Source organism: Zeus faber (assembly GCF_960531495.2).
Source record: "Zeus faber genome assembly, chromosome: 21".
Taxonomy (NCBI): Eukaryota; Metazoa; Chordata; class Actinopteri; order Zeiformes; family Zeidae; genus Zeus; species Zeus faber.
Genome location: NC_137208.1, coordinates 20,906,358 through 20,919,999, shown reverse-complemented (window position 1 = coordinate 20,919,999; position 13,642 = coordinate 20,906,358). Strand labels below are relative to the sequence as shown.

The window sequence follows — 13,642 nt, the reverse complement described above, 5'->3', positions numbered from 1 at the left end:
GGATGAGACATACCCCGCAACATCTGTACTTGCTTGACTCCAGAAATCGCTGGGCATCATCTTTAATCATTTATTTATATTTGTCCATTGGTATTTTTTTATTTATTTCAATTATATATTTATTATATGGACAGAATTTCAAAAATATATTATACAGTGCAAATCCATCCATCCCATCTATCCAATTTGACATTTATAACTATGACAAATTATATTTATCATTTATTTATCAATTATATACAGTACATTTCATAACTAGGGAATATCCATATCTGTGGGTTTGAGGCCAAAACAAGTTACGGCAGTTGAGATGAAAGACTCCAGAAGTGAAATCCCTGTTCACCTGATAGCTATGTCCATCTGCCTTTACACTCATCCCAGCAACACCCAGGGAAAAAAAAAACCCAAACCAGCAGATGAAAAACACAAGAAAAGACACGAATTGAGATGTCCTTGCACAGTATGTCCTTAGTACACAGTATACTTAAAATGAAGAGAGAACTGGAATGAACTGAAAAAGAACCTGCCACCCTGCCAGACAACCCAATCCAATTTGACCGCAGACAGGTGGAGATCGCCGAATGCTCCTAATGGTATACCAAGGGCGGGGACCCCTGATACTCTACTACCCACTGGACCCAAACACCCCCAAATGCTTAACGGTCCAGGGTGCAGGTTGAAGCAGCCAAAGCCGGCAGTGAACGCAATCTTAACACACAGCGACCCTGGCAATCATTCGTGCCCCACTAAAAGGCCCAAAGGGAAGCAGCTAACACCACACACAACACTGTATCCACAGAGAGACTGTTAGCCGACTGGAAAAGAGACCCTGCCGTAACGTCACGCGGATTGTCACGGTGGCCAAGACGCTGCTGTAAAAATGTCCTGGACCCAGACACCCCTAAAGAGGGCAGCCTCACCTCGAGTAAAGTGGGCACTGAAAGCCAGCGGGGCAGCCCGACCCGTCGACTCATAAGCCATCGTGAGCGAGGAGCAGCGCCATCTTGAAAGACAGCAGCTTTAACGGGATATGAGACATCGGTTCGAAGGGCGCGCTACAGAGCGCATCCAAAACCAGCTCCAAGTCCCACTGAGGGGCGACCACTCACGCTACAGCTTGCTTTCTCTGGTGATGTCATCACCGTCCACACAATGTCCTGGAAGGGCGGTGGGATCCGGGGGAATCGTAGTGCGTAACCCCCTCGCAATGTCCTGTCCGTCCAGCGGGACAGCACACAGATAAGCTGCCACCTGACATAGTGCTTGCATAAGGGTCGAGCAGCAAGCTGGGGAACACCCTCCAAGCACTCCTCCAGAACCCTAACGGCCGACGCCGCCGCTGGTCACAACCTGAGGGGCAGGGACGCAGCCCAAGGGAGTGCGCTTAGGCAGTTGTTGCAGTGCGTAACCACATCTGGGTCCCGGTGTCACCAGTAATATGGGAGGAGGCTGAAATGCGGTTCCCAACAGGTTGTGCAGGCCAGCGCAATGGAGGTCCGGTCCTCATCGGGTTCATTCGGTGTCCTGTCACCGGGGAAGAGGCCGGAACTGGTCCAGCACCTCTGCGACCGCCTGGTCTAGCAGAACGTGCTCCTTAAAATATCCACTGCGGCAGGCCCACTTAGCGGCAGATAAGGGCTGGCAGGCCTTGTCCAGCAGGTCCTCGAGCGCGTGCTCCCATCCTAGACAAATGAAGCACCTGGCTTTGAGATCACCCGCCACCATCAGACCAACGCAGAGGCAAGGGCCTCTATAAGAGCCGTTGTTGGATTAAGCTCCATATCAAGACGCCTAGATGAGTTCACTCGATGACGCTTTTTCTTGAAGAATATCTTGAGGTTGAGTGCAGAATTTATTTTTCATCAGTCACTGCTGAATTGAAAAAGGAGACGAGTAGTGGGCGCCGGGGGCTTATAAGGCTATGCTGCTCCATCCTGATTGGCTGAAGCGAGTTTATGAATAAATTATCAGCAGTCGGTGTGCACGGTTGGATGAATATCATTAGGAGCGTAGCCCCTAAGGGGCGGGGGCCTCCTGACATAGAAATGGAGAATGTTCTGTTTCTCTGTGGGTAGACTGGCGCCTTTAGTGGTCGATTCACATAGGAGAAGGGATGAGCCTTCAATGGAGAGGACTGAGCTCATAGGTTTGTAAGTAGGCACAGAGTAAGTGCCAATTAAACGGACATGAAGGACTCTGAGGGATGGGGGCAGTTCTTTGCTCACTCACTCAGCTAATGGCTGGTGAAAATAGCCAAAGCTCCCCATGGAGGCCCATTCTCAAGCACTTTGAGCTTTAATTTTTTCCTTTAATCTTGTCATTTTTCTATTGTATTCTTTATTCTTTATTATTGTGTCTGCGGCTGGTTCCCTGAATCAATTTAGTGGACAGATAAGCCAAGCAATCTTCTCAAATCTTTTTTTTTTCAGATTATAAACACAATAACATTACTGGACAAAATGTTCAAGCAATGGTGAATGCCGGAATAAACCGTTGAGCAGGTATATTCAGCCATGTTATCAAGGGAGACGACTAAGTTTGTATGAGACAAACTTATAGAGTACAAAGTATTTAAGTATATGGGTTCACTCCTCGAGTTTGATCCTTTGCACAATTGGGCTTTACATGAAGCTGTAGCTGATATCCATGGACTGTATGGGTGCTTATTCACCATTTGGAATCACAATACTCCTCCAACTAAACTTTGAAATCGGTTCACTTAATTGCCCTAATCGGCATATGTTTTAAGCCTCGGCAGCTGCGAATGACCGTGGCAACTTCAATGCTGTTGCTCATGTGTTTACACAAACTGGGAAGTGTATGGTACTATGCAAGCTGGCTCCCTTGCTCTGGAATAACTACTAATCTATTCTCTCAGCCAAAGGTCTATTCTGGCAAGTAGCGCAGAATTTATCCTGTGTGCATATAACAGTGCATCAACATTGGCTCACGTGAAAGCGACTCTTAAAAAAATGCAGAGCCAACTCACAACACACCAAGGCCTAAAAGAAAGGTTCATGTTGTGAGGAGCACCATAAGGATAGCCTGGGAACCAGATGAATCTGAGAGGGCATATTTTCTCTAAAAGAAGAACAAACAACTGCACTTAAAGCTTTTGTTGATAAGAAAGATGTGTTTGCCATACTTCCGACAAATTTGGTAAAAGTTTAATTTCCCAAAAGGCCTTGCTGGTCGCCATTTTTCCATCACTGGGGCACCTGATGAGCGGAGGTTCATGAGGGGCACCTCATGAACCTCCGCGCACCTGCGATGTGGGCACTGCGGCTCCACTGCGCTGCTCCGTTTGCCCAGAGCAGCAAAATGCCTAGAACCAGAGCTCCAGAGTCCATGTGCCTCTTCTTTTTTTTGAGCACCTGCCCCTAAAAGTCTCTGTACGGGACTGTAGGGGGAAAGTTGAGACCCAATCACCAGTGGTTACTGGACAGCTCTGAGCAGAGAGGGGGAGAGAGGGGATGGAGGATCTCCCCCTCTCTCCACCTATCCATCTACCTCTTCCCCGCTCCCCGCATCAGTTTCAGAACACGGTAAACTGCACTTACACCGTCTCAATGCTTGGATTTTTCCTGGCGGAGGAAGAGAAAAGAAAAAACAAAGAAACTGTCATCAGTATCAATCAGGATCAATGGAGTCGATTGGCGATGACTGAGTCGATCGCCGATAGACGATTTAATCGTCAATCGGCCCAAGCCTAGGTTCCAGACTAATACGCATTGGCAAATTAGTCTTGTGTTGTCAAGCTACCATAAGGATCCATCCTGGGCAGAAAGGGTTGAGACCAGTGATAAGACACAGAGTGAGGAAGGCAGACAGCTAAAAATATCACAGTCCAGTCCTGAGCATGGAAGATGTGGGAGGGGCCTGTCAAGAGTCTCCTTTCTTTTAAGGAAATGGGTGGTAACCCCATCTGAATGCTCGACATGTACGGTCACCAGTCCTTCCTGAGACTGTGCGGGTGGAGCAGCACAGTGGACTGCATTTGCAGAGACAGACTCACAGGTTGAGTCAGACATTTTGCAATTTCCAACACAGAAAGCTACAGGACTTTTTTTTTTTTTTTTTTTTAGTGGATCAAATCCTACCAGAGAAGGGGCTGGCTACTGCTTCTACATTTCTAGATCTGTGGGATAAGCTGAATAATGAATGCATAATGACCGCTGTCTGTTAATAATGGCCATTGCGACGATGAGCAACCACTTCTCCACATGGTGTCACGTTCCTCACCTCAAACCGCCTACATGCTCTTGCAAATGCTAACAGTTGCTACTGGCAAGTGTAGCATCTTGTGATGCTACACGGAAACTACAATGGAAGGCTTAAACCCAATGTCTCATTTCACAATTAATTTAACATTAATAACAGCAAATAAGTCATTTGTGGGGCGAACAGTTTGCTACGTTGCTGCTTCTTAGCGGAAGCTCTCAAACTAGGCATTCAAGTTATACATAATTTCACCCAAACATAATGTGTATTTATATATGGATTTATGTAGCCGTCATGATCACGCTGTTTTATACCCTTACATACCCTATTTATAAAAACAGGGACTGAACAAATCGACCAAATTATGGCACTTGGATGCCTACATATAATTAAGACATGTCATGTATCAAACAATAACATGCAACGATGGTTGTCTTACAACTGGACTACAGGATTATTAAGGATCCGGTGTTTAAACTGCTGCAGTCAGGTAAACAGCTCTGCAGTCACAAGGTCAACATGGACACACTCTGAGATTTTTTCCCAGGAGTCCCTTAAACTGTGACATGGCAGGAAACCCCTGTGTTGTCCGCAAACACTGACTGACCTGTACAGTATTCACCTGGACACTAATATGACTATACACTATGCAACTGGACACAAATTCATCACACTAGTTCATCTGTTCTTCAATATATAACCTGTATATTTATACTATGTTTACATACTATCTTATCTACATAATTGTACAGGTATCATCTGTGGATATCACACCCTTCCAACTGTACATAGTTACCCATTGAACATACATGCACGCTCTGTTGCAGTTCTATTTATACACAGAATCATATACATACTTGTTTTGCTTCACACACACACACACACACACACACACACACACACACACACACACCTCACTTAAACAGGTAGTCGTTAAACAGGAACTCCTGTTTAACAACCGTTCAGACTTACGACCACCTCTCCTACCAGGCCTCCCTGCATGCGCGGGGTCTCAGCGTCAAGCATCTCATCTCACATCACCCTTTGTACACTATATACACTGTATGTACTATATAAACTGTATGTACTATATACACTGTATACACTGTATATACTTTATACACTGTATACTATAAACACTATATATACTTTAGACACTGTATATACTATATAAACTGTATAAACTATATATACTATAGACTGTATACAGTATATACATCTCATCTCCGTTCTCAGTGTCGTTCCAGCAGTCCGTCAGTATTCACTACACTAGCGTTGGCAATGGCCACGCTCCCTTACCGACCAATTCAGTTAACGACCTGGTCCTAGGAACTGAAGTCGGTCGTTAAGTGAGGAGTACCTGTGTGTGTGTGTGTGTGTGTGTGTGTGTGTGTGTGTGTGTATATATATATATATATATATATATATATATATATATATAGATAGATATAGAGCGCTGCTTGTTGGATATTTTCTTATTTTCTGATTGTTACTTATTCTTCCTACTTTGTTTTGCATAGCCCTTGACGTTTAGTTTCCCCTCGTTTTACTGTACAGTTACTTGTATGATTAACAACTCTTGAAATGTACTACAACATAATTGCTCAACAAAACCTAGAGAGAACCATTGGGAGCGAAGCTGACGAGTTCACACGCCGGTAAGTGACACTGACAGCACGGGTGACCGGCCGGCGAGGGGCGCTGTTTGGCTAACAGGCTGCTAGCCGCCAAGTAGTAAAGAATGGCTAGCGATGCTAGCTGGTGGCTGTGATCTCTATGGTGCCGGCTAATGCTACATAGTGGGCTAGCCCTTTATTTTTCCTCTGCTTTGTAGATGGAGACAAACAAAACACCCAAAGTGAGCAGCAAAGCCCCCGTGTATAAAACGGGGAACGTGTTGTGTAAAAGTTTCGGGAGGGTCGGAGCGGTTTGGTTCCCTGTCGCGGCCTGGCGGAGCCCGCCGGAGTCCACACAAGACCCGGCGGCAACAAAAACAAACACATGACACCGCACAAACGAAACATTGGTCCGATGCGACCTGAGCGCGGCACCGGTTGTCGCGCAGCTGTCGCTCGGGCACCGTCGCGGACACTCACCCCGTCCTGTCGGTCGCTGGATGGGAGTCCCTCTCCGGGAGGATGGTCGCACCGAATGGGTGTGTGGTGGCGATGCGAGACTCGCCAACGATCCGGTCGCGGCGGACGGATCTCTTGAAATGACTCGAGGGTCTGGGAGCCACTCCGACCGAACGGGCGGGATCCTCCCGATCTTCAAACTGGTAATAGCGACTGAGAGGAAACGCGAAACGAGGTCCACGGCCAAGCGTGTGAATCGGGATTCACGTCGAACGTGCCCGATTTACACCGAAGCGAATGCATCTGACCGACGGAAATGATGGCTTCTCCATCTGCATTTCTCTTGTCAAGATAAATACCTTTCGAAGAAAAATGCGACCAAGAGATTTTCTGGGACCCGCGTGTGTATATGCATGCGACAAAGAATCCCTTGGACTTGAACTTCAACTTGAAGGTGCGACACTCAGAATGGAATCACTCCCGTGATTATCGACATCGAGTCGTCCTGAAAAGCGCCCAAACCCCCCGAACGACTCCTTTGGCTGGTTTACTCCGCGGGAACCGACTCTGGAAAAAAAAAAAAAAAGGGAGTCGGACCCGTTTGGTCACAAGTGCGGCTTTTTATTTGGTCTGGAATCACTGTAAGACGTCGGGTGGGACTCGACGGCACCCGCTGATTGGAAGCAGCGCGCTTGGTGGAGGTGGCTGCCTGGCTCTCGTCGGAAACCACCGTCCCGCACTTTGAGCGACGAGGCGGACTCCGCTCACCCGCAGACGGGTGTTGGGATCTGTGGGTGCTGTAGTCCAAGTCTCCAATGCTGCGTTCGGATCCGCCCGCGAAATCGGTCATTCCGTTTCGGTGGGCCCCAACTTCCGAGCAAAATGTGTGTCCCCCCCCCTCCCGATGCAGACATGCGCTCTGCGCATTTGACAAGAAACAGAACGTATTATAAATGATTACAAAAGGTCTGTTATCTGCTCTAGGACCCCGCGCGATCTGCCCCCAAAATTCTCACTTGAAATTCCGACTGGCCGGTCCTTTTCACTTTTACAAGAAGAGGGCGGGTTTTTCCCGAATTTCACCCACAATGGAAGGCAGCATGATACCGGGCTTAAGCATGATGGGATGTGGGTATTGTAGTCCAAACCGAAGCGATTACGGCTGTAGCAGTGTCATTATTGGCTCTTTATTAGTACAACTTTATGATCGAAGGATGCATTTAAATTGTATTTCACGTTATTTCTAAAAGTGTGACATTATTTATTTCAGTGTGTGTTTGTGTGTGTTGATTATAAATGTACATAGATTTATACACAAAACAATGCGTTTTCATACACTAGGAATGAAACTAGGCGGAGGATCGTTTCTCTCCAAGGAGCAGTAGGTGGGGACATTTTCTCAAATGAAAAATACACACTGAGAAAGAAAATCACAGGGGGCACTGAAGGCATAAAAAAAATCACAGCATTTATAAAAAATAATTTGCAGTCGTATATCAGTTCTAAAAAAATATGTACAAAACTTTTTTTGTAACATATACCTTTTTCATTTTCATAACTCAATTAAACTTCATCAGAAATCAGAGGCAAAGCCTCAGATAATATTTCAGACAACGCCCGTGCAGCATCTCTTACGATGATGCTGTTGTCGGCGACCTGCAGCATGGATTTGAGACTTGCCCAGAAAACCTGCTGCTTTAGTTCATCCTTGGGCCATTCCAGGTATGTCTGCTGCCTCAGTAACCGTCTCAGTTTTATGAACTTCTTGGGCAGCGAGTTGGTTGGAATGGGCTCCAAAAGAATGAAGACCAAGGAGTCTTGCTGCACGTCGATGGCCCTGTGCTGGGCGAAGAAAAGCTCGTAGTTGCACCACTCGCTCTGGACAAAGTGGTTGGAGAGCACAAAGAGCGTCTTGTAGCTGGCCTCCACGCAATTAATTATGTTGTCCACGACCCACTCACCGGGGACGAAGTCTCGCTCGTGGATGCAGAGGGAGAGCCCGGCCTTTTCAAGCGACGGCAACAGTTGACTCGTGACCCAGGAGGAGTCGGCGTGGCTGTAGGAGATGAACGAATGGTAGCGGTACGTTGCGTTCTTCAACAAATTGGCCTGCTTCTTGCCTCTCCTCTTCACTCTTATCCACACCGAGAACATCTTTGTATACCAGACCCCATCACATATATAAAAGACAAAGCAGAAGGCTGCAGTTACGGCCACAGTCAAAGGCACAGCAACGGTTGCCTGGAGCCAGACCTCACAGGAGAACTTACTGGGTTTGTACTCCGACATTGGCAGGTCAGCTCGAGATGGTGGAGTGCTGCAAGTATAGTCGGAGGGCCAGTCAGGGAGTAAGGACTTATTGAGCGATGTCAGGAACCAATAAGAGTCACATGAACAAGAAAAGGGGTTGTATCCTGCTTTCAGGGTCTGAAGTCGGGGAAGACCTGCCAAGGACTCCTGGGAAATTGACGTGACACCATTATCATCTACATATAGGCTGAGCAAATTGGGGACGTACAGATCTTCAGGGATCACCTTTATACCATTGGAGGTCAGGAAAAGGTGGGTCAGCTTCAGAAATGGCTGTAGGAGCTCCGGGTCGATGACCGTAATGCCTGTCTTTGACAAGTCAATTCTCTCGAAGTGATGAGAGAGATAAAAAAAGACATTGTTGTCCAAATAGTTGTTGCTCAGGCTCAGCTCGGTCAGGTGAGCGGGCCACTTACATATCTGATTCAAAATGATCGAGTTGTAGCTCAGGTCCAACACTTTCAGGTTCTTCATCTGGTGGACCTTATGAGAGATGAAGGACAGATCCATAAAGCGGTTCTTGCTCAAAGACAGATGTCTGAGTTTAGGGAAGACCGAGGTGTACGAACACGTCTCCCACCAGAACCCTGTGTCGGAGAGCAAGTTGTCCGACAGGTCAAGTGTCTCCAGCGACGGCAGGGCGGATATGAGGTTGCAGGGCAAGATGTTCATCCCGGTCCCCGAAAACCTCAAATAGGTCATCTTGAAAAAAATGTCAACGCTGATGTTTATGGTGGGGTATTTGTATTGGTGATGGTTTACGCCATCGAAAATAACCGAATGGATATTTATCGTGCAATTCGGACTAGAGAACTGAAAGCCATCGGGTGTATCTTCACTATAGGTTATATTACTGAATTTAATCTTAGAAATAGGGGACAGCAATATATTCTTTAAAAAGGTCTCCATGAAAGAGCTGTTGATCAAAGTGCTCTGAATTGTAAGATTCTGCAATGCCGGCATTGTTATTAGGTTCCTGAAAGGGTCGCCGATCACATTGCAAGAATCGGGAAGTACCCCCACAAACCGTATTTCCTTTGTCTGGGTTTCATTCAAGTCTTTGAGCAGGTTTTCGAGTAGACTAAAGTTCTCGCAAAAGGGCACATCGAGGGTTATTTTCCGGACCGACTTCAGCTCGGCAAGAGCGCCCCTGTCGTACTTTCTCCACTTGACTCCTTCTCCCAGCGCAAGGTGCTCCAAGGAGAAATTTGACAGCGTAGCGAAGTCGTTCTTGTTCACTTGCAGAGCGTTTACGCTGCCCAAATAGAGGACGTCCAGACTCGTCAGGCTCTTAAATGTTGGTGGCAGCTGATAGACGTTGTACAGGTTGCTCACCAGGTCGAGGACCTTCAGCAGCGGCAGCGAGAGATCGGGTATACGAGAAAAATAATTGTGGGATATGTTCAAAACCTTAAGTCCCGGTGTGCAATCGAAGGTGCCGGGAGATAGGGCTTTCAGACCACAATAGGCTGCCTTCAGGAAACAGAGCTGGGAAAGTCTGTGCAGCGGAGCTCCGTCCAGTCTCTTGAGGGGGTTGTAGGAGATGTCGAGTAGCTGTGTGGTGTTGGGCAAATTCAAGGGGACGTGCGACATATTCATACCGCTGAGGTCCTCTGTCCGTCTCCTTGAAGTGACACACAATTCGAAGCCTTCCTCGTCTTCCCACGTCGCGTAGCCCGCTCTCATGGCAGAGACGGCCGCTGCGCTCCAAAAGAGTAAAGTGACGTGTGCTCTATAATATCAAAATGAATGACAAACATAAGTCATTTTAACGGAATATGAGTTAAGTTGATCGGTGTAATCATCTTGGGTCGTCCAAAATACTGAAGTAAACAGCAGTTTTACCTTTGTAGGGGCATGGCTTCCGAAGAGCTAAAGGCTGTGTCAGTGAATGGATCTGTGTATCTCTCTACTGGCAGGTCAATTTAAGGGTGAAGTTCAATTCCTCTTTTTCTCGGCAATCACATGACACCCACCGTTTTACTTGCCCTTTTGATTTTATGTTAAAAACAAAAAGGGGAAGCTAATAGGGCTCCCAAAACGGCAAAAGTATTTGTATATAAAGTATATAATCAAAAATCAAGGGGATATACCATGCAACAACATGAAGCAATAATTTATCAAAACCTTGAAATGACATTGCAACCTTCTATAGTCAATCAAATTAGATTTTATTTGGCTTTACAGACATACAGATCCCAGCCTGATAGGCCGATCCAATTTATTCATTTGAACATTTACTAATTGAAATGTTTTCTCCTTATTACAAAAAAAACCACTTGCAAGGTTATCAACAGCCTATTTTACTGAAATGTTCATGAAAACATTGTTTTTTACACACTTTATTTGTTTTTATGGGCGGCAAAACTGTAAAGCAAAAATATCTGGCACAGAATAATTAGGACACGTAGAGGGAAATTGTGCTTTCCACCCAGGACAAGAAAAAACAGAATTAAAAGAAAAAAGGAAAAAATTTAAGAGGATTCAAAAAGTCAAAAAAAATGACGCATTGACATACAGTTAAATCGTGAATCATGATTCGAACTACATGAGTCAGTCATTTATGACTAATAAACACACACACACACACATATATATATATATAGTTAACAACTGACACAATGTTGATGAAAGTTCAACTCTCTCCAGTTTATCAACGCCATCATCCATTAGACCGTCATCCAATTTCAGGGTCGAGACGAGAAACTTTTCAGACTCCATAGGAACTTATCTATGAGAGACACAACAAAATACATGCATTTTTAAAATGTATTATATCATAAAAATCAAATAATGTATTTACCAAGAATTCATGTTCAAGGTTTGCTATTTCAGCCCTTTAAAAAACAACAACATGATTTAGCTTCCTCTTTTGCAAATGGAGATTTAACTCATGTTTTTTTAAAGGGTTAAAGGTTTGCCCCATTGGACAGCACTGAAGCACAGAAGCTGCAGCAGAGTGGTAAGTTCCTCAGCAGCGAAGCCTTCCGCAAGGTTGTGCTATGAACAGTTATAAACATTTTAACAAGGGGGTGAAAAATAGCCAACCTATCCTTTAACACTTGCCCACGACTCCTGTCAAACTATTCAGTAATGGTTAAAACGGAGCATGAATCAATCTGTCATCAAATTATAAATATGTACCACTAATTGCTAAGTCTTGAGTAATGATACAGATTTCAAAGCTCAAAGTTCACATTTGTTTCACATAAATCCTACTTAATGGGACTTTTTGCTCTTTGTAATTTATTAGTAAGTTATTCGTGTTTTTGAGGAGCGGCTATTTCCAGGGCACTAAAATTGGCTACCTTGCATCTGTGACAGTCCCTTCAGGTGGCACTTTCCAAGGGTCATGTTGCAGTTGTACAGTCCCAAGCATCCTGTGCACTGGGCATGGGAATTGCAGCTCTTCGTTTGGATTCCGTCACAGCCCCGCTGAAAAGAGAAATATTTTTTTTCATTTTTTATTTCATTGGTTGTTCAAGAAATGATATGATACAACTTTGGGGTTTTGTTTTTCTTGACTCACCGTGTCGGAATTGAACCGTCCGTAATTCGACGGCGCACGGACTCCGCCGCTAACCCGTCGCCTCGGAGGCCTCTCGAATCCGTGGTCTATCGGACCGATCGCGCTGGCGTCCAAGACGTGCTGGTTACCGTCACGCGGAGGAGGGTGATGCCTGGCGGTGCGGTTGGCACCGCTTCCCCAGCCCGCCCCGGACGCCATTTGCAGACAAACCAGGTGGACGACGAGGACATTTGTGAGCAAAAGCAGGTGGGACGCCATTGGGACCGGAGTTGTCAAAGGAATTTAATTCTGAAGTCTCTCCAACTCCAGGGGCATCTTATATAGCCCTCCCTCCGTACTCGGCCTCTGTCAGAACCTGCCCCGAAATCAAAAATGTCCTGCGATGACATGCTTTGGTCTCCAGAGTTATCACCACAGCGATGAACAGCCAAAGTAAATATCTTCTTTTTCAACACCCCTCGAGGCCTGTGTTCCTTGTTGCAGAAAAGGTCTCTTAATGGTTAAATCATCCAGAAGCTTGGAACTCATTATCATTGTAATTATTATTATTATTATGGTCTGCGTCTGCGGGCTGATTTGGCTTGTGCCACCTAAGATTTCGGCAGCCGTCGGGTGTTGCCAATGACGTCGCGGCAAGGTGAGGTTGGCGTCGTGAAATGATTGAGCGATCAGTCAGGAGTCAGGAGCCTGACGGGGGCCCCGAGGTGTTTTTGGACGGAGCACAGCTACCACTTTGTCACGATATGACAATCAGTGTCAAAGCAGCCGGTGCTGATTTAGGCACATTTGGATGCGTGTAAAAAAAAAAAAAACAAGGCAAAACAAGAAGCACCACCCTGGGCTTCGCATCATTAAATACGTCAGGAAAATGGGAGAGCTTGTTTTTTCCAGTGCAACACTGAGTAGTTTGCTCAACTGGACCTTTACCATTTTCCCATGAATTAGTTTAAAACCCCTTTTATATATAGTATATTGATAGTGGATATGGTGACATTGTTACCACTATATCATCATTTTATTTACTTGACTGGTTTACTTATTTCAGCCCAAATCCATTATTAGAAAAAACCTTGACTGGCATTACTTCCGGTCGCACTGTTGGAGCGGATCTGCTCGCGTGCGTTGGAAAATTTGAACGCATTCCAGAGCCTCGATCGGACCCGGAGATTCCGCACCGCCGCACGTCACAGGCTCTTTTCGCGTGCAGGATCCGACTCCCCATTGGAATGAATGGACTCCATGAGTGTGGACGAGATTAAACCGTTGCAGCTTCGAGCGGAATACCGGGACTTGTTGTGTAATCCACCCGGACGCCGTGATCCTATCGATCGCCACTTTTAAGTTCAACCCAGTTTAAAAGCATTGAAAAGGTGAAGTGTTTCAAGTTAGGATTTTCTTCGTTGCGTTAACCTTTCTTGAGTTTCTCAAGGATGGGCACTAAAAAAATGTTACTTTGCACCAACCTTTCAGTACTGTTGGCAAAGGGTTTAGCTGCTTTGAGGAATAG

General features: G+C 45.8%; 1 protein-coding gene and 1 long non-coding RNA gene across 2 annotated transcripts; both read right to left on the bottom strand.

Annotated features, from left to right (window-relative positions):
• Positions 1–7,813: 7,813 nt before the first annotated feature.
• On the bottom strand, positions 7,814–10,292 carry LOC307246684 (toll-like receptor 1; the record flags this gene model as incomplete). Its single annotated transcript, XM_080022670.1, has 1 exon — positions 7,814–10,292. The coding sequence occupies one exon, from the start codon at positions 10,290–10,292 to the stop codon at positions 7,860–7,862; it is 2,433 nt and encodes an 810-aa protein (XP_079878796.1). The 3' UTR covers positions 7,814–7,859.
• A 575-nt stretch (positions 10,293–10,867) lies between these two features.
• On the bottom strand, positions 10,868–12,398 carry LOC307246718. Its single transcript, XR_013844710.1, has 3 exons — positions 12,136–12,398; positions 11,915–12,041; positions 10,868–11,337 (listed from the first exon to the last, which is right to left on the bottom strand). It is a non-coding gene; the product is annotated as an uncharacterized lncRNA (long non-coding RNA).
• Between the last annotated feature and the right edge of the window lie 1,244 nt (positions 12,399–13,642).